Source organism: Sinocyclocheilus rhinocerous, unplaced genomic scaffold (assembly GCF_001515625.1).
Source record: "Sinocyclocheilus rhinocerous isolate Xijiao unplaced genomic scaffold, SAMN03320098_v1.1 scaffold647, whole genome shotgun sequence".
Taxonomy (NCBI): domain Eukaryota; kingdom Metazoa; phylum Chordata; class Actinopteri; order Cypriniformes; family Cyprinidae; genus Sinocyclocheilus; species Sinocyclocheilus rhinocerous.
In genome coordinates this window covers 49,282-73,755 of record NW_015632746.1, presented here as the reverse complement: position 1 = coordinate 73,755, position 24,474 = coordinate 49,282, and the positions used below count along the sequence as shown (strand labels likewise).

Below are 24,474 nucleotides of genomic sequence, written 5' to 3'. Positions count from 1 at the left end.
AAACACAGCGTCACACACGGCGGGCTAGAGTGAGCGGCGGCTGGCAGATTCGGCGAAGGAGCGGCCGGCGGGCTTGTGGCAACCACACGTGACGACCCCGGGCTGGACTCCGCTTCGTCCACGGTGAAAGTCGATCCGGCGATCCACAGCGCGAAGTTGATGTATTTCCTCAGCGACCAGCACGGATCAGCTCTAGGCATGACGAAGTTGATATCGTCCTCTTTTGTAAGGCCAAACAAAGTAGTTTCGCTTTCACAACGAAACACAGCGTCTCCACGACATGGCGGCGGTGGCAACAACAATACTACAGCGAGAATAAAAGTTACTCCTTCTTTCTTTGCGTGAACATTTGGGCGGCGTTATGCAAATCTTCCCACATCGTGACGTAGATATGTGGGGGCGTGTTAGAACGAGACGTTTTAGGTAGGCGTGGCTGACTCTTAACTTTTATAAAGAATATCTCTTTGGATTTGAGACTTTAGTCTTTGCAACTTTACAGATCTTCTTTATGCACCAAGAGCTTGTAACACTCCAAAGAGAAAGGAAAAATTGAAATCGCATCATATGACCCCTTTAAATGTCTCTAACAATATACGTTTGGTTTTCATTCGGAAACTGGAAAGTGTATGAAGGGTTGGATCTGTCATGTGAATAGAGATCAGTTAATGATGATACATTTGGCACAAATGGTATTGTGCTTCGATCAATACAGTAGAGCCATATAAACCAGGCGATGATCTCTAGAAACAAATTCGTTTGAACATCAGTAATATAAAAGGAAAAAATCTGGAGCGGTGTCCTCTCTGATGCTCCACATCAATTTTACTGAAATATACCTGTACTTTTGCACAATGAACAATTTTGGCAATGTAAAATCTGGATCCTGGAGCAAAACTGGTTGAGAACCACCAAGTGTAGAGAATGTTTTTCTTTTATGGTTGCATTTTAACAACTCTCCCAGTTTCAAATCATGAACAATACGTTTTGAAAGTTTAGTTAAGCATGAGTTTTGTTCAGTCACTTGAAAGATATTTATCACATTTTAGCATTCATGAAAGGCATTTAAAAATGCATGGCTCAGCGTAAACGTGAGCTTGAGCGTCAAAGTGAATTTATTCACACAATACTTGCCTTAATTTATGCCTTTCTTGAGAGCAATTCCAGTTGATTGAAATCTTGCCTGCTGTGTCAATGAAACTGTTTTATCTTGTGGGCCATATACAGTAACATTAATATTAAAAACTAAAACAGTTTACATAATGAAATTGCCACTAAGACTTTGTACTCAAGTTTCTTTATTTCAGAATTTATAGCGCATATTTTGCATTTTCATTTGTTAGACCTTTGTTATTTAACTGTACTGCACTTTTTTGGCATGTTTAAAGTAAATTCTAATAAAAGCTATGGAAGAAATCCTGCGAGGAATAATTTCTCTGATATAAGCCAAAAGAGTCCCGCACGTGACCGGGAAGAAAACACAAGATGTCATGGCCATGAATTAAGAATTCCTCATTTAAGTTATGTACATGTACTAATTTGTTCCCTTTAGTTAAATCTAAATTAAACTGAGGGAATGAGGATATGATTTAACTAAAACGAGGGAACAAAAAAATCTAACTCGGCCACAAATTCTTAAATTGTGGTAATAAATTCTCAAGTCATGGCCACAATATGTATTTTTTCTTCCACAAATGGAAATTGTTTGTACAAACGTTCATTTAAATTCTCACATTGAATTAATTAAAAGAATTTACATAACAGCTTTACAAGAAATTTCACGAATTAGGGCCAGTTTGTTGTAAATTATGTCATATTGTATAGAACTGTCAAAATTATAGACTTCAAATGTGACCCTGGACCACAAAACCAGTCATAAGGGTCCATTTTTTGAAATTGAGATTTATACATTATCTGAAAGCTGAATAAATAAGCTTTCCATTGATGTATGGTTTGTTAGGACAGTATTTGGTATTTGAAAATCTGGAATCTGAGGGTGCAAAAAAAATCAAAATATTGAGAAAATCACCTTTAAAGTTGTCCAAATGAAGTTCTTAGTAATGCATATTACTAATCAAAAATTACGTTTTAATATATTTAATTTTACAAAATATCTTCATGGAACATTATCTTTACTTAATATCCTAATGATTTTTGGCATAAAAGAAAAATCTATCATTTTGACCCATACAATGTTTTTTTTGGCTATTGCTACAAATATACCCCAGCGACTTAAGACTGGTTTTGTGCTCCAGGGTCACAAATAGGTACACTGTCTTTTTGTTAAATAGCTCAAGGATATTTTGAGGTTATCAAGGATAAAATCCCAATATATTTATATTAAAAAAAAGTCAACGTGCACATGGACATCAAGTCGATATGTTTGCTGATGTTTGGTGTTCTTTCCAAGGCCACACACTGAATCCAGAGCATTCATAGAAAACACAAGCAATGGCAGGTCATGCACTGCTCTGATACAGTATGTACATGATTCATAAACAAGACAAAGATGTCCTTACGCCCTGCATACAGTGTGAGCTCAGTATATCAGTGGTGAGATGAATGAGGACTGCTCATGTCCTTGATGTACCACTCTGGTAAGAAGGTATACTGAGAGTCTCTGTGGACGGCGTAGGTCACTTCTCTGTGTGGATCCCATGTGAACAGGTACACCAGTCTGAAAAACATCACATCAGACCAGTCACAATCTCTGATAAGAGGGTAGATGTTAAAGTTGTTCATTCCATTTTACTTGTGTAATCCGACACATATATTTAAAAATAAAAAAGGTATGGGACCTGATTTTCAGGGATTGATTTGATTGTGACAAGTACGAGTTAAATTGCAAAGGATTACAACAACAAATGTTCTTATTTTCCAACATGCACTGATGAAATGTTCAAAATAAGACCTTGAAAGTGCATTAAGAAAGTGAGTAGGGACTATTTTTTATTTAATGCCGACACATTTTCGATCACATGCAACCCTCTTACCTTGGGTCGTCCTCTTTGACGACTGATTTGACAAAGGACAAGAAATCGTTGCAGAAATTCATACAGACTGTTGGTTTCCAGCAGTTAAACTCATTCTATAGAATAAAGAGAAACGAAAACATCACAGCTCTATTCCAGACAACAGTGAACTGCATTTTTAGGCATCACAGATGTGTTTCCAAAGCAAAGGCTGTTCCTGTTCTAAGGAACCTGTTTATGGCCAAATTTCTACGGCAGCATCACATGTATCCTTCATAAGTAAGGCAATCCCAGAATGCATTGCAATGGGCTCAGTGAAAATTTGACATTCAAAAGATTTCAGTTCCATTCAACATGACTGCTAAATGTAGTTCAATCTAATTACAAACTGACTACTTTACACAATAAGTATGCTATGCACTATTTTTATGAACTATCGTTAAAACTGCCGTTTTTAAATAAATTAATACTTTTACTCATCAAGGACACATTAAACTGATTAAAAGTGACAGTAAAGACATTTATAAAGTTACAAAAGATAAATGCTGTTCTTGTGAACTTTCTATTCATCAAAGAATCCTGAAAAAATGCATCACCGTTTCCGCAAAACTATGCAGCAGCACAACTGTTATTATCACAACAATGTTTCTTGAGCAGCAAATCAGCATTTTAGAATGATTTCTGAAGGATCATGTGACACTGAAGACTGAAAATGCTGAAAAGTCAGCTTTGCATCACGGGAATAAATATAAACATAAATTTTAAAATATATTAAAAATCGAAAATTAAATAGTAATAATGTTTCACAATATTACTGTTTTTACTGTATTTTTGATCAAATAAATGCAGCCTTGGTGAGCATAAAAGACATCTTTTAAAAACATAAAAAATCTTACTGACTAATCTTATGTGGTTATATAGAACAAACCTTGATGAGTTGTGAAATTTTCGAGGTTGGGAAGGTCTCAACAGCCACCACTATCCCATCATGGTCTCGAAACCCAGCGACTATCTGTGGCACTCCAGGAAGAAACGACTGCGCCCACCATTTCAGAAGCTTATACCTACAAGAGGAATATACATACATACATGTTTCTAAGAGGCTAGCTGTTGTTTTCACTTTTAATTTAATTAATGCCCCATAAATTTATTCAACCCTTGAGAAAAAGTGTTAATATTCTTTGAAACATGAAGAAATTTGCATTTGAATGACATGAGGAGGCTCATTTTTGGTGAACTATGCCTTTAATGTTTAGTTTACACCAAGATGAATGTTCAGTGGAGTCAAAATTGTAATATAAATGAATGACTGTTAATAGGATGGTTCACCATAAAATGAAAAATCTGTAATTATTTACTCATCCTCAAGTTGCTCCAAGCATATTTGAGTTTCTTTCTTCCGTTGAGCACAAACGAAGACATTTTGAAGAACGTTTGTAATCAAACATTTGATGGTAGCCATTGACTTCCATAGTAGGGAAAAAATACTATGGAAGTCAATAGCCATCTATTCTAGCCATCCATAGCATTTTGGGATATTGCATAAAAATAAAAAAAAACGCTGGGTGGCAACGCCAAGATGCGCATAAATTCTAAAAATGTGCATAAACTGCGATGGAAACACTTTTACCGAATAAATTCCTTATTGCGCATCAAAAAAGACATGCGACTTTGCAATGGGACAACATAAAATTGGACCAACCAACGGACTGAGCTCATTGCACAGCATCTGAAATACTAGTCATGTCATTCTAAAATGCTTGAGTAAAGTCTCGTCAAAGTGCTTCGTTATAATTAACTCCCAGAACTGCGTTTCCAAACAGCTCTGTAGCTCGTAATTTATTGTATACAAATATTATTATATACAGTGCCTTCTCCTACTGCAGCAATTTTTCTTTCTGATATTTAGCGCAAGTTAATCAGAAAGTGACTATTTTGTTCTCGTAAACTCACTTGGATGAAAAGTGCTTTATTCGCAAATGTTTAATGCAATATTCCAATTTTGCGCATAATTTTAATTCGCAACTTTGGATGGAAACATAGCTAATGGCTACTGTCAACTATTTGGTAAATGATGACAGAAGTTTCATTTTTGGATAAACTGTCCCTTGAAATATCCCTACATATATAGATTTTCTGACGGAGAGGTGATCTAATCTTTCTTCCATCGCACTGCGAACAAAACTGGCCAACGGACAACATATGCACTTTTGGTCACATGACCATGTCGCTCACAAACAAACTATTTTGCTAAGTGCCAGTGAAAAGCAGGAAGAATCTAGTTGTGCAGTGCAATGTTTGTGTACCGGGGTAACCGCTGTATTTCTTCTAGTGCGGTCAAATGATTAATCGCGATTAATCGCATCCAAAATAAAAGTTTTTGTTTACATAATATATGTGTGTGTACTGTGTATATATATTACGTATAAGAAAAATATGTTGTTTACATATTAAATATATTTATATATATAAATTAAATTATATGAATATAAATATATACACGTAAATATTTTCTAAATATATACTGTATGTGTGTGTATTTATATATACATAATAAATATACACTGTACACACACATATATTATGCAAACAAACTAAATATATACTGTATGTGTGTGTATCTATACATACATAATATACACAGTACACACACATATATTATGTAAACAAAAACTGTTATTTTGGATGCGATTAATCGCGATTAACCGTTTGACAGCACTAATTTCTTCTTTTTTAAGCGCCACCGTTAGAGTTTGAATTTGCATTTCCTTTCAACCACTTTGCTGTTTTTTAATAAAAATCAGACCTCATTTTGTGCCGAACACACGTGTTGGTGTGAACTAGGGCTGCACGATAAATCGCATGCGATATTTAACGCTCATCTTGTCAGTAAAGCCATTCTGTAATCAGCTGTAAATCTCCATCACCTGTGGGCTTTCACATGGAGCAGCATTAACTACACAGAGCCGTTGTTCACCGACAAGCTGCGCAAAACATGCGCAAAATGTGATAGTGGTTTTGCGCAGCTTGTCAGTGAACAACGGCTCTGTGTAGTTAACGCTGCTCCATGTGAAAGCCCGCAGGTGATGGAGATTTACCGCTGATTAAAGAACCGGCTTTACTGACAAGATGCGCGTTAAATATCGCATGCGATTTATCGTGCAGCCCTAGTGTGAACAGGTCTTAATTCTGTGGAACGACCAGCACATTGATAGTTTCACCTGTGGAAGTTGCTTCGTTGCTTCGGGGTGCAGATTTCTGCGGAGGTCTTGAGCTCCACATAACATCCCGGTGCTGGAGGGGCATCAGGCTCTTTGACGCGGCAGTCTACTTCTCCAGAGAAGAGCAGCTTATGGTCGGCCAGACGCGTCTGAACCACCGTACAGAACGCTTCATTGGTGTTCACGACGCCCCCTGGGTCTGGAGTCCCATCCACATCATCTTAAGAGGAAGGAAAACGGTCGATAAGTGGTGAGATCCATTATCTGTCTGATAGTACAAAATACTAGACGCCCCAGACCTGCGCATATGTACTGCTCAAACTTGTAGCCCCAGTACATCATCTCCTCCTGCCGCTGCGAGCGGGTCTCTCGGTTCACTCTGGCCGCCTCTGTTTCCACCTCACTGATGTAGATGGAGCCTCTGAACTTGGAGGCGGCCAGCATCCATCCCTCTTGAGTCTCGTATGGGGTGGTCAGCACTTTGGTTAGGTGTCCTCTCCATGTCACAAAGTCCACTCCTAGAGCACTGCAAACACACTCAATAACTCAACAGAAAACAAGAACAACTGACAGAAACAAGACATCTGTGCTGAAGTGCTAGTTTAGTATCGCTGAGGTACTGTTATAGTTTTTGATTAATATTCTGAATTATTTTTATGAAAGTTTTAGTACTTTTGTTGTGTTTTTGTCATTTTTACTACAGATTTAGTTTTTATTTTAGTACATCAACTAAAAGAAAATGAGAACTGTTGCATTGGCATTTTACTTTATTTCAAATAAGTGTTTATGTGGTTTTAAGTTTAGTTAACTATAATAACCCAGCTGTGCAGTACATACATTCTGGGACAATGATGTGGCCCTCATATATTCCAAAATACATAGAAATGTACATAAAATGACTTGAATATGTCTCTTCTATTATAAGCAAGTTCTGAAAATCAAAAATTCAATTAGACTTTTTTTTTTTCCTTTAAAAAATGTCAGATTAAAAATGTACTGTCCTGACATCGTAATGAAGAAAAAAAACATAAGTAATTTGGTATCGTTTATTCTTCTTTTTATTATTATTATTATTATTTAAATTATTATTCATTTTCATTTCAGTTTAATTTAATTTTGTTTTGTTTTAGTACATCAGTTTAAATGGTAAGAAAATGAGAAATGTTGCAGTGATTAGCTGAGAATTTATTTTAATTTTATTTCAAATAATGTCACGTAACATTTGTTTTATTTATTAATGTATTAAACATACATTAAAATGTAATGTATACAAAAAATGACTTGAATACGCCAATCTCTTGGGGTATCTTAACTACTTTAGCATAAACTTATAAAAAAAACACATTGTAAAAAATCTTTACTGCTTATTAAAATAAAAAAAGTCATGTGGAACATGCAGAAACATGCTGGGGAAAAACACTCCAAACTAATAATTTTCAAAAGATGTTAGATTAAATAAGATATTAGATACAAATATTAGATTATTTGTCTCTTTTTTATTTTTATGAAATGGTAAGGTTAGTTCCGGTAAAATGTCATGTGCAACTCCCCCAAAACATAATATTTATGCACAAATAATTATTTCTCTCCCTCATACATATATATATATATATATATATGTGTGTGTGTGTGTGTGTATATTATTATCATGTAATGTATATATATATATGTGTGTGTGTGTGTGTGTGTGTGTATATTATTATCATGTATGTGTATGTATATATGTATATATATACACACACACACACACAATGCAATGCATGTCTAACCGGAGCTTATTGTAGGTCTGTCTTTAATTACACTATACTGTTCTTTATTTGTTAAACGCTATGTCTTTACAGAGAAGTAAAAAGGTGCAGAAGGTGTTTCTGACCTGGATGAGGGGGTTTGGTCCCTGGTTTGGATCTTGTCTCTGTTGGCCAGAATCCACTTCAGCACATGATCAAGCTTCTCTTTCACGCTGTCATCTCTTTTGACGAAGCGGCTGGTGTATCCATCCCTTAAATTAAAATCTGGGCTCTTTGTGGGCTGCACATAATAGCGCAGCTGCCTCTGGTCGTTGCAGAAGTTCCTGCGAGAGTCCAGAGAGAAGCAGCCCACCTCCACGGGCTGCTTATAGAGCGGGAAGTGTCTCTCATACAGCTGTCTGTGAGCGCTCAGAGTCTCGGCTGCTCTGTGCTGGCCTTCATCTGACGATCTGTGGCGTTTATTCGTCTGATAATCAGCGCTGGAGTCTCCGCATCTTTTGTCAACAGACTCGTGGTGATGGTCTCTGTGGTAACGTTGAGCCATGGCGTGTTTTCAGTGTCGTGTAACGAATTAAACCCCCTGCAGATCTCAGCATTAGCAAATATATCTTGATAGTACGTGTTTATCTAATAAAGTAATGCAAATATGAATGAATACAATTAAGTTCTTAATGGAAAGTAGATAACCAACCAGCCTAATGTGGTAGCAATAACAGCTATTAGCTAACATGTCTTTCTCAAGAATTTATAATCAATAAAAATAGTCTTCCATAGGGAATGTTTAATAATACGTGGCGTTTCAAAAATAAACGTGGTCCTAAATTAGGATTAAACTGATATCTCACTCAGATAATAACATATACTGTTAGCGGATCGAGCGCGTAAATCGCATGAATGAAAACACTTTCAAAATAAAAGCCGTACATTCCAACTTCAAAATAAAAGTTTTGAAGTTTTGCGCCAGTGCGCGTGATCAATGTTGATGTCGGCACGCAATGAATATTCACCCAATCTATTTTATAAAAGCATGTTTTATTTTTTATTTTGAAAAACTGACCTTGTAATTTAATCAAAATGTCATCACTGAACCTTTTGGTAAAAATGATCGACTTCTCTCTGATATAGATATAACACAGATATAAACTATTCTGAAATAATAATAATAATTAAAAAAAAAAACTGAAATCTAACTTGTGAGATACAAACTCGCAACTGCTGGATATAAAGCCAGAATTGTGAGTTTTTTTAGTTTTGTTTTTTTTAACCACTTGGCAGAAACAATATTCCATTTGGAAGATTTGTCGCTTCTTCTGTTTCATCACAAATTTAAAACATTTGATTTACGTTTCTTGGACACAATGAATCTCATTAGTAAAATAAAAAATGGACATTTGAGGCAACATTTCCTTTTTATTGCCATCTTATGTATCACGTGAAATCTACTACGCTGGGTTTGCTACCCTGACAATACAGTCCTAAATTAAAGTCCCAAAATACGCTGTTAATATATTTCTTGCTGTGGCGGTACTAAAAAATGTCAAGTGCAGCAATCAGCTTCAGACAATATTAGACAATTAATTAAAGTAACAGACTTTAACCTTTGAGATTTTTTTACAGTAGCCTATATGAAAATGTAATTATTTGTTCCTCTTAAAAATTCCTCATGAATTTTAGAATAAAAGTTAAAGGTATCCACCTTTTTCTTCAATGTGGAAGTAAGCCTATGGGCGAGACTTCCGGTCCATTAGCCGCTATAATGAGAAGAATAACAACGTGCAGTAAACGTTAAAACTGTTTGCACTACAAATCAGAGTGTTCATAATTAATATAATACATTAAAATAATATAGTAAGACACACCAATTTGCAATATCAAGCAGCAAAACAAACTGTTTTGTACAGCTAAAAATAGCTGGACGCGGAGGAGCCAGGAAGCTAAACCCATAAAATTTACAAATGTCCGCACCCATTTTTACGTGAAGAAAGAGGTGGATAGTTCACAACCAAAATGAAAATTCTATCATCATTTACTCACCCTCATGTCGTCCCAAACCTGTATACATGTCTTTGTTCTGTGGAACACAGAAAAATATATTTTGAAGAATGTTGGTAACCAAAGAGTTTCAGTTCCCATTGGCAATTTCCATTCAAAGAAAAGACCTTTAGAATGAGAGTAAAAGCCATTGCATCTCAACTACTGAAGATATGAAAGCTGCTATAATCCATCTCTTCAATGTATAACACTTTACATTTCTGGTAAACACAGACTTACCACACATAGCATATTTTTCAACATAAATAGCAAAGACATATGACAGGTATGGTGAAACTGGAATGACGCAGAAATCCCAATAGATAGCAAATGCTTTAATTTCACAATGGCAGTTGACATCAAAAGCATGATTTCCCAAGATTTGGCATGTGCATTTCTGAATCCTTTAGAAAAGAGTGTTTAAGTTTAAAAGAACAGATATGCGGGAACCAGCAAGAGTACAAGAGCTTTTCAATTTACAAAGTATACATTGGCCAGCAGCAGCACACATTCCTTAGAGCTCAGAGATTACACAACAATCTAATAATCAAGCATTCTTTGAGGACTTAATTCATATTCATGGATAATAATGCATCACATTAATCCTAACCAAGAACGTATAATGTAGAACAGCATACTCAGTTACATGGCAGATGCTCCTCAACCTAACAAATATATTTATGAAGATAAACTACAGTATGTACAGACAAGTTCCAGTTCGTTTTGTCTAACAACAGATCACGCAAAAGTGCTAGGCCAGGAAAATTGGTATCGCTTGGTTTTCTGAGTCCGTAGGAATGGAACTGATCAAAGTTAAAGACAAGAGCATAGTGAAACCTCTATCAAAATTGAACCCTACATTCTTATAAATGAGATATTTACAGTACATGTCAAACACTGATTAATTGGAGTGAGAAATTCAGAAGCCTGAGGATAAAGTCACTTAACATAATATCACAACTGAAATATTAACTGAGCAGAATATACTATTAAATACACCACTACAGCAAAACAACAGTGGCTACAAATCCTATCCATATTCAACATATGTAGGAAAAATGGCTCAGCAAGAAGGGAAAAAAAAAAAAAAAAGATTCAGCTCTGTCTATCAATGGGACAACTCCTGAGATATTTTTAACAGTGATCTGTAATGCTTTTGTAAGTCCGAATGCACTTTTTGGCCTACTGTAAATTAACTCCCAGTGTAAAACATGAGGTTGGACAGGTTGAAAAGCCACTCTATGTGTGTGGGTTTGGGAAACTGTAAGTATCTCTCAGTACTTAAAGAGAGACTGATTTGATTGTGTCAAACAGACACTTTACTGGGGTATGTTTTCATAAACTAAGGCCAGAACTGTGGTTTACTCAGGTTGCGGGGTGCTGGGACCCCAGGAAAAGAGACTGGGAAGGCGGAAGACAGAGTCTCTCCGTGCTGGGTCGGGAAGAGTCAGGGTCTCCGGAGCTGACTTCTTCCGTGGTCTGTCCTTGGGCACAGAAAGGAAGTCTGGAGCTTCAGTGGAAAGGGGTGTAGAGGGAGCACTGGATGGGCCGCTACGAGCACAGGCTGGCAGGGGCGTCTCGCTGATGGAAATAGCAGGCGGAAAGGTTCCCAGCTTCTTATTGGTGGCTTCCTGAGTGGCTCGTTCATATTCTCTCACTTCCTCCATTGTCATGTCTTTAAACATCCAAAGCAAAGACATTTAAATTAGTGGGGTACATAGTGGACATCTGAAACATGAAGACGAAGTCTCCTACCTAATGTAATTTATACTGGTCTAAACCAGCGGTGTTAAACTCAGATGTTGAAGGGCAACAGTCCTGTTCCAACATAGTTCCAACATTGCTTCAACCCATCTACCTGTACTTTCTAGTAAACCTGAAGGACTTAATTAGCTGGTTCAGTTGTGTTTAATTAGAGTTGAAGCTAAACTCTGCAAAACTATGGCCCCAGAAGTTGAGTTTGACACCCCTGGATTAAACACATCCAATATGAAATCATATTCAATCTGATGTTCACGAGGCTTCCATTAACAAACTGCAGTAAAATATTTCATGTCACTTTTATTTGTTTCTACAAGCTTTTGTGTGTCTATTATTTATAGCTGTCTTCCTTTCATACCATTAGTCATCGAATCCTGGTTTATAATGCCATGATGGTAGTGAGGGGTATCGAAAATTCAGGGGTGTCCTTGCACACGGAGTCCGAAATTTTCGTATGCATGTTTTCGTATTCGTCATCCTAAAAATTTGTCACGCACAGAAACCTTGCACACTGAGTCCGATGCGTATTAATCCATAATTCGCAAAACAGTACTAAATGGAGTTTTCAAGCAGTGAGAATGGTTTTGTTTTCCTCTCGCTTCCTAAAAAGAGAAAAAGAAAGGAAATATTGGGTCCATCCAATCCTGAGATATAGAAGAAGGAGAGTTCCCCCTCCTTATTAAAGAGCGACGGGATTTTCACGGGCAATTCAAAGCTTACTTCAGGATGTCAGTGGCTCAAGTTTGATGCTTTGCTAGTGATACTAGAGCCACATATTAAAAAGAAGACCATCAATTTCTGTGAACTCAATGTGCAAGGATCTTTACAGTGCTTTGAGACGAAGTGGATGAACTTGACAATCGGCATTCTGGATTTTTTTGCGTTCGCTTGTACGGTGGCTCTGAATTGTCAAAACACCTCTCAAAATGCTTGCTACGGATGCGACAAATGCAGAAAATTTAACCCGATCCAAATTTTTTTATGACGGACAAACGTTTCGGAGGCAGTGTGTATACGTGATTGACAACGTGAGGTCGTATTTATTTTTCAACGTCTGAAATTTTTGGACTCGGTGTGCAATGGTCTTTACTCCTGGAGGACCACCTTCCTGTAGAGTTTAGCTCCAACACACCTCACTTGAAGTTTCTAATGATCCTGAAGACCTTGATTAGCTGTGTTTAATTGGGGGCAAGAGCTAAACTGCTGAAACGTGGCCCTCCAGGAGCAGGATTGGAGACCCCTGCTCTAATCTCCAACAGAGGTAAAAGAGATGCTGTTTATTCCTTTTTTTGAGGAGAAAACAGCTCTGCTTTCTATGTTTGGTAATCTGAACACTTTAAGTGTTTATGACTGAAAAATGTGTTCAAGCCATCTAATCTAATCAGTATGGTCAAGGTCATTGATGAGAACATGAAGAACAATTTTAAAGAGCTGAATTTCTCAGCTGAAACATCTTTTCTGTCTGTTTGTTCTTGCAGTGACTCATGCAAAACTAAACACGGTTGTGAGCTATGGATCACGACATCCTTCAGCATCCATGAGCTTTGTTAGTCACGACTCTGGGACAGCGTCAACACAAAAGAAACCGCAAGTAAAGGTAAAGAGATGAATAAACAACAATCTGAAGGGAAGAATGTGTGCATGACTGGCTAGTCAATGCCAAACTTACCAATCCACTCATCAACCCAAGCGAAAGCCTGTCTATGACCCAGCAACAGCACATCTCTTACCACCTACAGAAAGAAAGACAGGTAAAATATATGGTGATTGTGATGTTGCCAAGTATACATGTGTAGTGGATGTGTTCCTGGATCTTTTTTAGTGCTGGAGAATTACTTCTGTGAAACGAACATATCCCTAATCTTCCCTAACCCCAATGCTATCAATAACCCTAACATCAGAAGAAAATGAAAAGTTAAAAGAAATGTTGTTGAAGCTCCAGCTCCAGCACAAAGCTGGCTAATCCTAACCCTTAAATCTGATTGGTTGACAGGAATATTGTTTCAGAACCAACAAAGATGATCCAGGGACTTGTGCTGCTACATGATATCATGGTAAGCACAGCTGGATACACAGATCTATCTATAGATCTGAGTGATCTGCAGTGAGAGTAACTACAAGGTTAGGGTTTTAGGGGGCTCGTCTGGGATATGCATGTGGAGTGGTGGAAGTGACCTTGTGCACAAACTGCTCCACGCGTGTCTGAAGTCCCCACACCTCGAACTTCACCGTTACTAGCTTATAGGAGCACATGATGGGATCCTGTGTGTCCCTCCAGCCCTCCTGCAGCAAACCCCGGGCTGTCTTCTCAGATTTAAAGTATCGTGGGTCCTAGAGTGGAAATACAAAATGGAAGTAAAATAAAAAGTCCTGGAATGCAAATAAAATGGCCCACAGAGTTTATTATATATATAAGTCTCATTTCAACCTTTTTAAAAATTATTCATGGCAGAATAGAAAGAAGACAGGAGATGACGGGAAGAAAAGGTGAAACTCGGATAAAAAAAAAAATGACATGAACCAACACATGCCAACTATGCAAACACTAAGCAATTGCTCTGACAATTGGTTATCTTATTATACAGTTAATAATAAATGGTAAATTACTCTCCAGTCCAACTTTGATCTGAGAAGTTTTGAGCTATTCTCACTGTAAACTTGTCCTTGTACTGGTTGCGTTCTGGTTGGTGGCAAATTTCTGTACACAAACCAAACATATCTATGATTTTACATTTAAATTACAGATGTTAATTATATTATTGTTAATTATATGATTATAGTTTCATTTTAGATTTTTTCCTGTATTTGTACATGCTGTATTTATTTCATTTTTTCCTACCCAGTGTTATTGCGTTTAATGCCTGTACCTGCCATCCTGTTCTAGCTGATGGAACACCCGAAAGCATATTGCATCTTTGTACTTATGCACAAAATTAGAGAGTGAATTACATTTAAAAGTTAGCATCACTTTGCTCTACTCACTCTGGAGAGCAGAGCACTTGAAGTGAGTGAACTACCCGACGGTGTTCCACAGGGTTCAGTACCTGGACAATTTTTACTCTCCCTTTTCACAAAATCACGTTGCAAAATTATCACCTCTCGGAGCTTTTTCCCATTATACCTATGCAGATGATACTCAATTCTCTTTTCACCCTCTGACAACCAAATATCATCTGGTATTAACATATTTCTGCCTGCATATCTGAATTTATTGAATACCGAGCTGTTGATAATCCTGGCCAAAGAACCAACCCTGCCAAGACCTTGTTATTTCAATAGACAACAAAATCATCTCACCCACACAAGAATGGTAAGAATCGTGGCATCATAATCAACAAGGTCTATTATACCTATTATACAGAGCATAGGTCTTCAACCCTGCTCCTGGGGACCCGCTTTCCTACAGAGTTCAGCTCCAACCCTAATCAAACACACCGGAACCAGCTACTCAAGGTCTTCAGGATCACTTGAAAAGTCACAGGCCAGGTGTGCTGAAGCAGGTTGGAAATAAACTTTGTAGGACATTGGGTCCCCAGGAGCAGGGTTGAAGACCTATAGTACACACTACACATAGTTAGTGCTGTGCTTCTGATGAAATTTACGCCCTGTTCTGCATGCATATACTAGCGCAAATTTTTTTTTGGCACCTGATTCGACTCATCCACTCAGGGTTGAATGGGGCACTGCAGTAGTGTACATGTAAAAAACAAAGAATACTTTGGGCTTTTTTGGGCTAACATCATCAGGAAAAGAACCTTTGTGAACAGATTTGTTCACTTTTGCTTGTAACGACCATACAAATAGTGTCCCCTTCCCACAATGCCCTTGAGGGGCACAAAAATGCTACTTGGAACTTCCCCAGAGCAAGATGTCGACTGTTAATGACTGAGATTCACAGGCTGTTTAGCAACACAGAGGACTAAATAAAGTATACATTTGTATTACCTTGAAATACACCTTTAGTCATATTCGGTTTAAAAACTAATAATTAAACTTTGCAATGCATTGGGGGTACATTACACACACACTGTGTCAATTTAACAGCATGTCCTAGATGAAATTCAGTTTAATGGTGTTTAATAAGCGGTCATTACCTCAACGTACTATGAATGGATTATTTGAATCCCTTCTTTCTACATATTTCTTCTTTTAAAAACCATTGTTAGTGCACTCTTGGTTTTCTCTTCATATTTTCAGTACGTTTTCATTAAAACCATTTACTTAAAGCCATGCCTTTTTATTGTTGATAAAATAAACCTTTGGCCAACAAATGTTTTTGAACAAACACTGACGAGATTGACATTACTTGCTTTATTTGCATTGTACCCCAATAGGACATAGTGCTAAGGTTGTTTTCTGTGATATAAAGTGATTTTATTTGTCTAAATGAGGACTAGAGTGATCATTTATCATTCCCAGCACTGCAGCTGTTCTTTTCCCTTCCACATCTAATCCCACCTCTGCTTTTTTATTCCTCAAACAGAACCACTGCTGGCCTGGATCCTTAGATAGCAGCAAGCTCCTGCCAGAGAAAGATAACACTGCACTCCTCTCATCTGTCTATGCTTACCTCTGCAGGAGGAGAGAGACAGTGTGTGGAAATGAATTACTGCAGCGGTACAGTGGAGAGGTGATTCTGAGTCTTGTGTGTATCCAGTAGAGATCTCAACAGGGCCTTTTTAATAATTCAGAACTGGCTTAAAAATAACCCATACTCCTTTGTTTTCTTCTATGTGGGAGAAACACTCCCCTGTCACTTCAAAACAAAATCCCATCAGCACTAAATACCATATCAACAGAGCTCAAATGAATAAATCATAGAGGTCAGTGTGGAAAATATTGGAGGTGTTTATTAGCACATCCCGTACCTTAGAGGGAAATTTGTACATTTGTATTGCTTATAAATTATTTATCATCTCTTTAATGGATTATATATTTATGTTTTATTGAAGAATTATCTTACCTCGGACTCCTTGTAGTAGCGCTCTGGGATCTCGTCGTAGGCGATGTCAATAAAGCACACCTCCGTTTCTTCATCTCGGAGCTCTGTATCAAAGATCTAGAGCACAATGAGAGGATTTTAGAAAGAAAATTAGTGAAGAAACAATCTACCAGCTACCATTGCTACAAAAAATGTTTTGATTAGTTTTAACCAGATGTGATGTAACAAGTTTCCTTTGTTCTCGCTGAACAGCAATGATGTGAGATGCAACACAATCAAAACATATTTGATCTGTAAAATACAGATATGGGGAGGGGATGATATATTACAGTGAGTGGAAATCAAGCAACTAACAGAAAACCTTGTCGCTTGTGGCTCTTTGCAGTAGTAGATTAACTGAATAAAGGGATCATTCACCCAAAAATGAAAATTCTGTCATTAATTACTCACCCTCACATCATTCCAAACCCGTAAGACCTTTGTTCATCTTCAGAACACAAATTAAGATATTTTTGATGAAATCCGAGAGCTTTCTGACCCTGCATAGACAGCAATGCAACTACCACGTTCAAGGCCCAGAAAAGTAATAAGGACATTGTTAAAATAGTCCATGTGACATCAATGGTTCAACTGTAATGTTATGAAGCTTAAGAATACTTTTTGTGCTCAAAGAAAACAAAAATAACGACTTTATTCAACAATTTCTTCTCTTCCGTGTCAGTCTTTGACGCACGATCACGAGAGTACCACGACACAGGTTGAACTATTGATGCCACATGGACTATTTTAACAATGTCCTTACAACCTTTCTGGGCCTTGAACGCGTCAGTTGCATTGCCGTCTATGCAGGGTCAGAAAGCTCTCGGATTTCATCAAAAATATCTTAATTTGTGTTCCGAAGATGAACGAAGACTTATGGGTTTCAGGTTAAGACATGAGGGTGAGTAATTAATGACAGAATTTTCTTTTTTGGGTAACCTATCCCTTTAAATGAGTGGTGTCCAATTCGCTCCTGAAGGGCTAATATCCTGCAGAGTTTATCACCAGTCTGCCCCAATACATTGGCTGGAAGAGCTTGATTAGCTGGTTCAGGTGTGTTTAATTAGGATTGGAGCTAAACTCTGCAGGACAGTGACCCTCCAGTAGCAGGACTGGACAACCCTAGATTAACCAAGTTACCCCTGGTTGCCAAGTTGCTGTATTGTTGGTTACTAGTTAGTCTCACACCCACAGTCCAAGAGTTTGATATAGGCCTATACTGCACACAAAACTGAACAACAGGTTTTTAAACAATCCACCAAGAAAGTAAGTCATGCTTTACAAGTTCCCAGACTGATACACTGAGTGGGATTTTTCAAAGTTTGTGAGGTTCAACTTCACATCGAATCAAGTAAACTGTCGTTGGTCATTTTACATCAGTCATATGATCTCTTTTTATCTGAATGGGCGGATGTTGAACCACAGTAGCTGCTCAACTTTGTCACCATCACAAATCATCAACTCTCACTGACAGTGACTTCCGGTTGCTTATTGCAGCAATTCACTCTCAGCATGAACACAAGCTTGTTCACTTGTCACCAGGATAGACTCAGACTCCAACACTTCTACAGCCGCAGACTCCACGCTGTCCACAAGAAGGAGCTCTCGGTCTAAGCTGCCACTCATCCCAGTGCTTGCAGCCTAACAAAGACTTTAATGGGTGAGAGCGCTCCGCTTCAAAGGATCAGGTGCTTTCAGGTGAGAGAACGGCTCTCCTGTTGTCTGCCACCGGTGTGGGTTTGCCAATTACATTGTAATTATATTCATATCCAACTGACGGTAAGCTTCAGGGATGACATGGATAGAAATGTATAAAACCTCTTTATTTTAAAATGTAGACACAAAAGGAAAGTGCACTAGCTGTGAGAGCAAGGAAGGAATGGGTTGAAACTGTAAAATAAAGAATAAAAGGGGAAGACATGACTGGATATTTTATAAAATAAGGTATGGTGGACCTTATCAAGAGAGATCGGGAGGAAGACAGAAAGGGAAATTTGAAAAGGGCTTGAATGATGGCTCTAATAAATAAAATCAGCCTTAATTTCTGAGATGTGGTATCAACGCGGAGTCAAAGCACGGAACTCGGACAAGCTTGTTTATCAAAGCCGAAGAACAAAACACAAGTACCAACTCTAAATCCCAATGGTGGTGATAAGCAACATTAAAGTAAGACTCCTGCTGCAACGCAGACTAATGCATGCTGGAGTGCGCCGTTTAAACTTCAAAGCAGCCAACATGGCTCAAATGTAGGGAAAACATCACAAACAGCCTCTCATGCCAATGAGGAGGCGGAATACAGATCAAGGATTTGTGTGTTCTGCTCTTACAGATGCAGACAGAGTTCTACAGGTGCAAAAAGACAAGACACAAGCGAGGAGGTGGGTTCAAATATCACTCTGCTGAAGACAGCAAAGTGCTGCCCCTTGTACCTGCAGCGTGACCGTGGTTGATTAAGCAAAAAAGCAAGGTCCATGAAGAATGATTTACTGAGTCTGGTGTGGAAGAACTTGACTGGCCTGCATAAAGTTCACACCTGAACCCCACTAAACACCTTGCAATAGGAACAGCCAGCAAGACCCCATCATCAAACGTCAGTGCCTTAACTTCACTGCCACTCATATGTCTGAATGGGAACAAATCCGTGCATCCATTTTCCAACATTTAGTCAGTGGAAAGTCTTTCCAAAACAGAATTGGAAGCTGTTAAAGCAGCAAACGAAGAACAAACTCTCTATTTATACCCATGGTTTTGTAATTAAATGCTCAATAAGCACATACAGCAGGTGTGTAAGTGTCCAAATACACAGTCAGGTTAAAATAAATTAAACTTTTAAAAAGAGACATTGTATTTTCTCCCATTCCAAAAAAACTATTAGTTGATGACCTATTTTTCCATGACTAAGACAAGACAATATCAATATGCAATATTGTTGATGAAAAAAAAAAGACTAACATGTAGTTAACAAATAAATAAAAACTTTATATATCCAAAATAGCTCTTAAATTTTCTTCAACAAAAAGGGGGGAAATATAGACCTCATTGAGTTTTCATGCTTGGGTTTGCCAAATGTCAAGACTTTAAATGTACCTTTCATTGCATTTATTTTAAAAGGACACGTTTTCTGCTTTGTGTTTTACTATTTGGAATGGGAAATCCCTAGATCTTGATACATATTTTTAAATTCTAAATATATATTTTTTAACTCAAGTGCTGTTTTTTGAATGCTGTGTCATGCACGAGAGGCTGCAAAATATGAGATCGTAATGGTCAAAGACTTCCTTCTACGGCATGCTAAAACAATGGAAAAGCAGCGCAGTTCTATGCGCTCAGGTTATGAATCTTCTGTTATGAATTCTCTGCCTAAGATCAGTTTGCAGCTCCATTTTCCACCAGTGATGCAGCAATATCTTACAGCAGCTTAAGAATAAGAATGAACCAAAACACTTTACTTTGTTAATGCATGTTTCTGGTTTTATAGTGCGCAAAATATATTGGTGCACACTAATCCAAATAAATACAAATGTCTTTATAATCTCATCAAAATGTAATAATGTTCATTTTTGGGGTTGATATCACAAATCTCCCTTATTTTTCATCCCCCTCTCTCCAACCACCTGCATCAATAGCACAGGTGGCTCAACAGAAGCCATTACTTTAAAAGAACCATTTGAAAGCACGTTTAGAGCAGGTCAAAATGCATAATGGTGAGCCATCTGTGATTTTGTGGTCAAATAAAACCGTTCAGGCTTTCAGCTGAAATTCAAAGTGATATAAAGCAAATCTAACACTGCTCACACCTCAAAAACACCAGAGCTCATGCTGCCTCTCCTCACAAGGATTAATGGTGCAAGATACAAAGAAATGAAGCAGGAGAGCCTGCTTTAGTCGGATAAAAACATGCTCTGGATAAAATACAATTTTCAGCGAGGCAATGGTTCCAAAAACAAGACCAACTTAACATCAAAGTGCCTGAAATCGCCAATCTCAAGTCAAAATTCACAGGTACCCGTTGGTCTGGAAACAAAGTGGTGTTTACAGAGTCTGAGGCTGGTAGAATGATGCACTTCTTAAAAAAAGAATTAATCACTGGACTCAAGTTTGCCAGGATAGTTGCATCAAATACATGCATATGCATAGCAAATCACTGCTGCAAAAGTTAAAATATGTGGATTGAACAATTATGCTATTTATTTTAATGTAATGATGCTTAAAATAACTCATTTGAATATTTTCACAAGATGCCATATTAATGTTGTGCGGGTGATAGGTCTGACCCTCACTGGTTGATTTCAGCACCATGGACAGGGCAAATCAACAGCACATGGCCAATGGAACGAGATGGGTAATAAAACCTGAAGCTATTTTCTGCTCATCAGCCGCCGTTTCTAAAGAAGTGTTGGCATCTCAACCGAGTGTGAAACACGGATGGTGAAAGAATGCAACGTTCTGCTATTTCTCGCCTGCAGATGCAGAAATAGCCCTGAGGCGGACCAACCAGCACCCCACAACCTCCCAACAGATGCTACCTGGCTCCTACACCTCTCCTTTACAGTGCCCACAAGCACATTCATATTTCATTCAATCACTTTGTCTGCTATCAATCATTTTTCAGAACACCTTACAGTTTCCATTTTTTATTATTTTTTTAAAATAAAGTTAATTTTATATACAACATTGGTTGTCACTACTTCATCCCTTCACACTGTACAACTGATTTCTCTCCCTCTCTGAAGTACATTTAATCATTGTAAGTTCAAGCACATCATTTGTAAATGTTAGATCTTCAAACAAACCCACACACGCCTCAAACTGATCACAGAAGAGGAAGAACTAGCCGCCTGCAGTGAGTGATCTTTAAAATGCTCTCATTTGGGGCAGAGGATAAAAGTGTTACTTGATGCCAAGAGCAAAGGAATAAAACAAAGCGAAATTCTTTCTGAGCGAGTGAGCATGTGTGCGGAGACTCGAACAGAAGCTCGGGACAGCACAGACAGCACAGGCTCAGACAGACCGTAACCGCCGTCTGGAACAATCCTGATACATGTAAGCTCTTCAGACTGACTGCAGGCCAGCATTATTAAAGAGTCAAGCTCACCCTGAAACTCTCTCCAGGACAAATCCCATCTGAAATCACAAGCGGTTTTTGGCTAGTGGGTTTCTTCCACTTAGATTTACACAGTGTTAAGGAAGTCAAAACCTCTGAAAACATTCCAGTAAATAATAGCGATATAGCTCAGCCGCAGATACTGAAATTTTGTCATCATTTACTGAACCTCACTTAGTTTAAAACCTGCAAAAGGTTCTTTCTTCCATGAAATAGATGTTTATCAGAACGTCATCATAAATGTATATGAATACACACAAGTGTGAATGAGATTTGTGAGTGACATCCTATGGACTACTTTACTGTTGATTCTATGTACTTTTTATAGCTTGAAATCCAGCTGATGACAAATATTTTGGGAGAATAGTTTACCAAAAAATGAAAATTTGCTGAAAACTTACCCTCAGACCATGAATTTGTTTCTTCTTTGAATCAGATTTGAAGAAATTTATCATTACATCACTTGCTCACCAATGGATGCTCTGCAGTGAATGGGTGCCGTCAGAATGAGAGTCCAATAAATACATCACAATAATCCACAAGTAATTCACACGCATCCAGTCTATGAATTAACATCTTGTGAAGATGTTCTAAGATACAAATCTATTATTGAGGTGTTTAAATTTAAATGGTCACTACTGGCCAAAATACAAGTCCATAAACCATAATAATGCTTCCTCCAGTGAACAAGTCCATCTACTGTTGTCCTCCCACATCAAAATCCAGCAACACATTTGTTTTGAAATGTTCTGGTCTGGACTGTTTTTCACATGTTAATGGTGCTTGATCTGTGCATATTATTGGTTAACCCACTGGAGTGGTGTGGATTATTGTGATATTTTTATTAGCTGTTTGGACTCTCATTCTGCCGGCACCCATTCACTGTAAAGGATCCATTAGTGAGCAAGTGATGCAATGCTCAATTTCTCCAATCTGTTCCCATGAAGAAACAAACCCATGGTTCTTGGATGGCCAGAGGGTGAAATTTCAGCGACTTTTCATTTCTGTGTGAACTATTCCTTTAATAATGCATGAATATTTAATCAAAGTAATAAATAAACAGGGGAAGACCCACAACTCTATAAAGTTATATAAGCACATTAAATCTAGTGATGCCACAAATTGTTTCCGAGACTCTACTAGGCTTTCTAGTTGTTAGTTTTGATCATCATTTCTCTCGTTCCACACGATCAACAGATTTCACTTTACAGAAAAGATTTAGATGAAAGAATTGAGAAAAGATGAAATCATGCATATTTACACTGCATCCAATATACATACATTGTCATTGATGCCTTTGTTGTCTTCATACTTTGTCTCAACGTGGATGGAGAACTTTGGCAGGAAAGAGCACTAAAGAAGAGAAAAAAAAAAGTGTCAAAAATGAGTTAAATTAGGCAAAAACAGCCACCCTAGAAAGTATTTGGATACTTAAAAACATATCAAATCAAGTGTCATCTGCACACAAAATACAAAACAAGCTTTTTTCCCCTCACTTTTCTTCATTATTTTTGCTCAATGTATTTGAGTCAGCTGGTGTTTTTTTTGTGTGTGGATATATTAATTTCTCCAAATTCACACAGCAGTCATTATAAAATGACAATCATCATAATGCACTAACATTTGTTTGACAACCACATAATATATTTGTCTTCATTTTCAAGAGTGCATCTATTGTTTTACTTCGAACCAAACAAAGATTACTTAAATAAAACTTGACAGTTGGTTTTTACATTCTATTTAACATAATGTCATTCATAAATTGATGTGCTCCTTAAAGGTAGGAATAGAGGAATAGTTCACCCAAACTAAAAAATGTGTGGAAAATGTTCTTACCCTTAGGCTGTCCAAGATAGAGATGAGTTTGTTTATTCATGGGAACAGATTTGGAGAAATTTAGCATTTTAGTGATTTAGTGAAATTTAGTGATCATTTGCTCACCAATGCATCCTCTGCAGTGAATGGGTGCCGTCAGAATGAGAGTCCAAACAGCTGATAAAAGCAACACAATCCACAAGTAATCCACACCACTCCAGTCCATCAATTAATGTCTTGTGAAGTGAAAAGTTATGTGTTTGTGAGAAACAAATCCATCAAGACATTTTTAACTTGAAATTGTCGCTTATAATAAGGCCATAATCCATAATAATGCTTCATCCAGTGATAAAGTCCGTCCCTGTGGTTCTCTCACATCTCACAAAATCCACCAACATATTTGTTTAAAATGGTTTTTGCTTATAAATGGTGTTTGATCTGTGCACATTTCTCTCCTGATTCAGAGGAGACGACTTTTTTCACCGAAGAAAGCAATATTATGGAGGGAGGACTCGTATTTTGGCCAGAAGCAAAGGTTTGAAGTTAAAAACATCTTAATGTTGGATTTGTTTCTTATAAACAAACACGAAGCTTTTCGCTGTGTACTATACTGAAGCTTTTAATGGGGCAAATATGTAACTACCCTTGTGAAAAAGAAGTGAACAACTGTATGGAATGCACTTGTACTGTTCTTCAAATCTTAAAATAATTTAGTTTAAAAACATATGGTATTAATAAAAATATCTAATGTAATATTACTGAAATAAAAGACTTCTTAAGTGAACCTAAAGAGAGACACTTTCATGACTGTTTCTTAACACACTTAAGTACACTTTAGAAAAGT

The 24,474-nt window shown here is 37.5% G+C and overlaps 2 protein-coding genes across 2 annotated transcripts in view; both read right to left on the bottom strand.

Annotated features, from left to right (window-relative positions):
• Nucleotides 1-2,207: 2,207 nt before the first annotated feature.
• dxo (decapping exoribonuclease) lies at nt 2,208-8,841 on the bottom strand. The gene is made up of 7 exons (XM_016556150.1): nt 8,784-8,841; nt 8,064-8,565; nt 6,490-6,716; nt 6,191-6,410; nt 3,898-4,033; nt 2,991-3,085; nt 2,208-2,674 (listed from the first exon to the last, which is right to left on the bottom strand). The coding sequence occupies exons 2-7, from the start codon at nt 8,480-8,482 to the stop codon at nt 2,545-2,547; spliced, it is 1,227 nt and encodes a 408-aa protein (XP_016411636.1). The 5' UTR covers nt 8,483-8,565; nt 8,784-8,841; the 3' UTR covers nt 2,208-2,544.
• A 1,464-nt stretch (nt 8,842-10,305) lies between these two features.
• LOC107743029 (cytoplasmic phosphatidylinositol transfer protein 1-like) overlaps nt 10,306-24,474 on the bottom strand; it is a 33,967-nt gene continuing 19,798 nt past the window's right edge. The window contains exons 6-10 of the mRNA XM_016556139.1: nt 23,097-23,168; nt 16,694-16,789; nt 13,906-14,061; nt 13,400-13,463; nt 10,306-11,644 (exon numbers count right to left, since the gene is read on the bottom strand). Of these exons, the coding sequence (XP_016411625.1) occupies nt 11,331-11,644; nt 13,400-13,463; nt 13,906-14,061; nt 16,694-16,789; nt 23,097-23,168 (702 nt within the window). The 3' untranslated portion in view covers nt 10,306-11,330. The remainder of the gene's footprint in view (nt 11,645-13,399; nt 13,464-13,905; nt 14,062-16,693; nt 16,790-23,096; nt 23,169-24,474) is intronic.

Bases quoted from the DNA above. Each gene is read 5' to 3' on its own strand.
- dxo (XM_016556150.1), bottom strand. From the start codon at position 8,482: ATGGCTCAACGTTACCACAGAGACCATCACCACGAGTCTGTTGACAAA. The intron at 4,034-6,190 runs GTGAAACTATCA...TTCCTCTTGTAG, and splicing joins CAACGAAGCAACTTCCACAG to GTATAAGCTTCTGAAATGGT. The intron at 3,086-3,897 runs GTTTGTTCTATA...TTTATTCTATAG, and splicing joins AAATTTCACAACTCATCAAG to AATGAGTTTAACTGCTGGAA.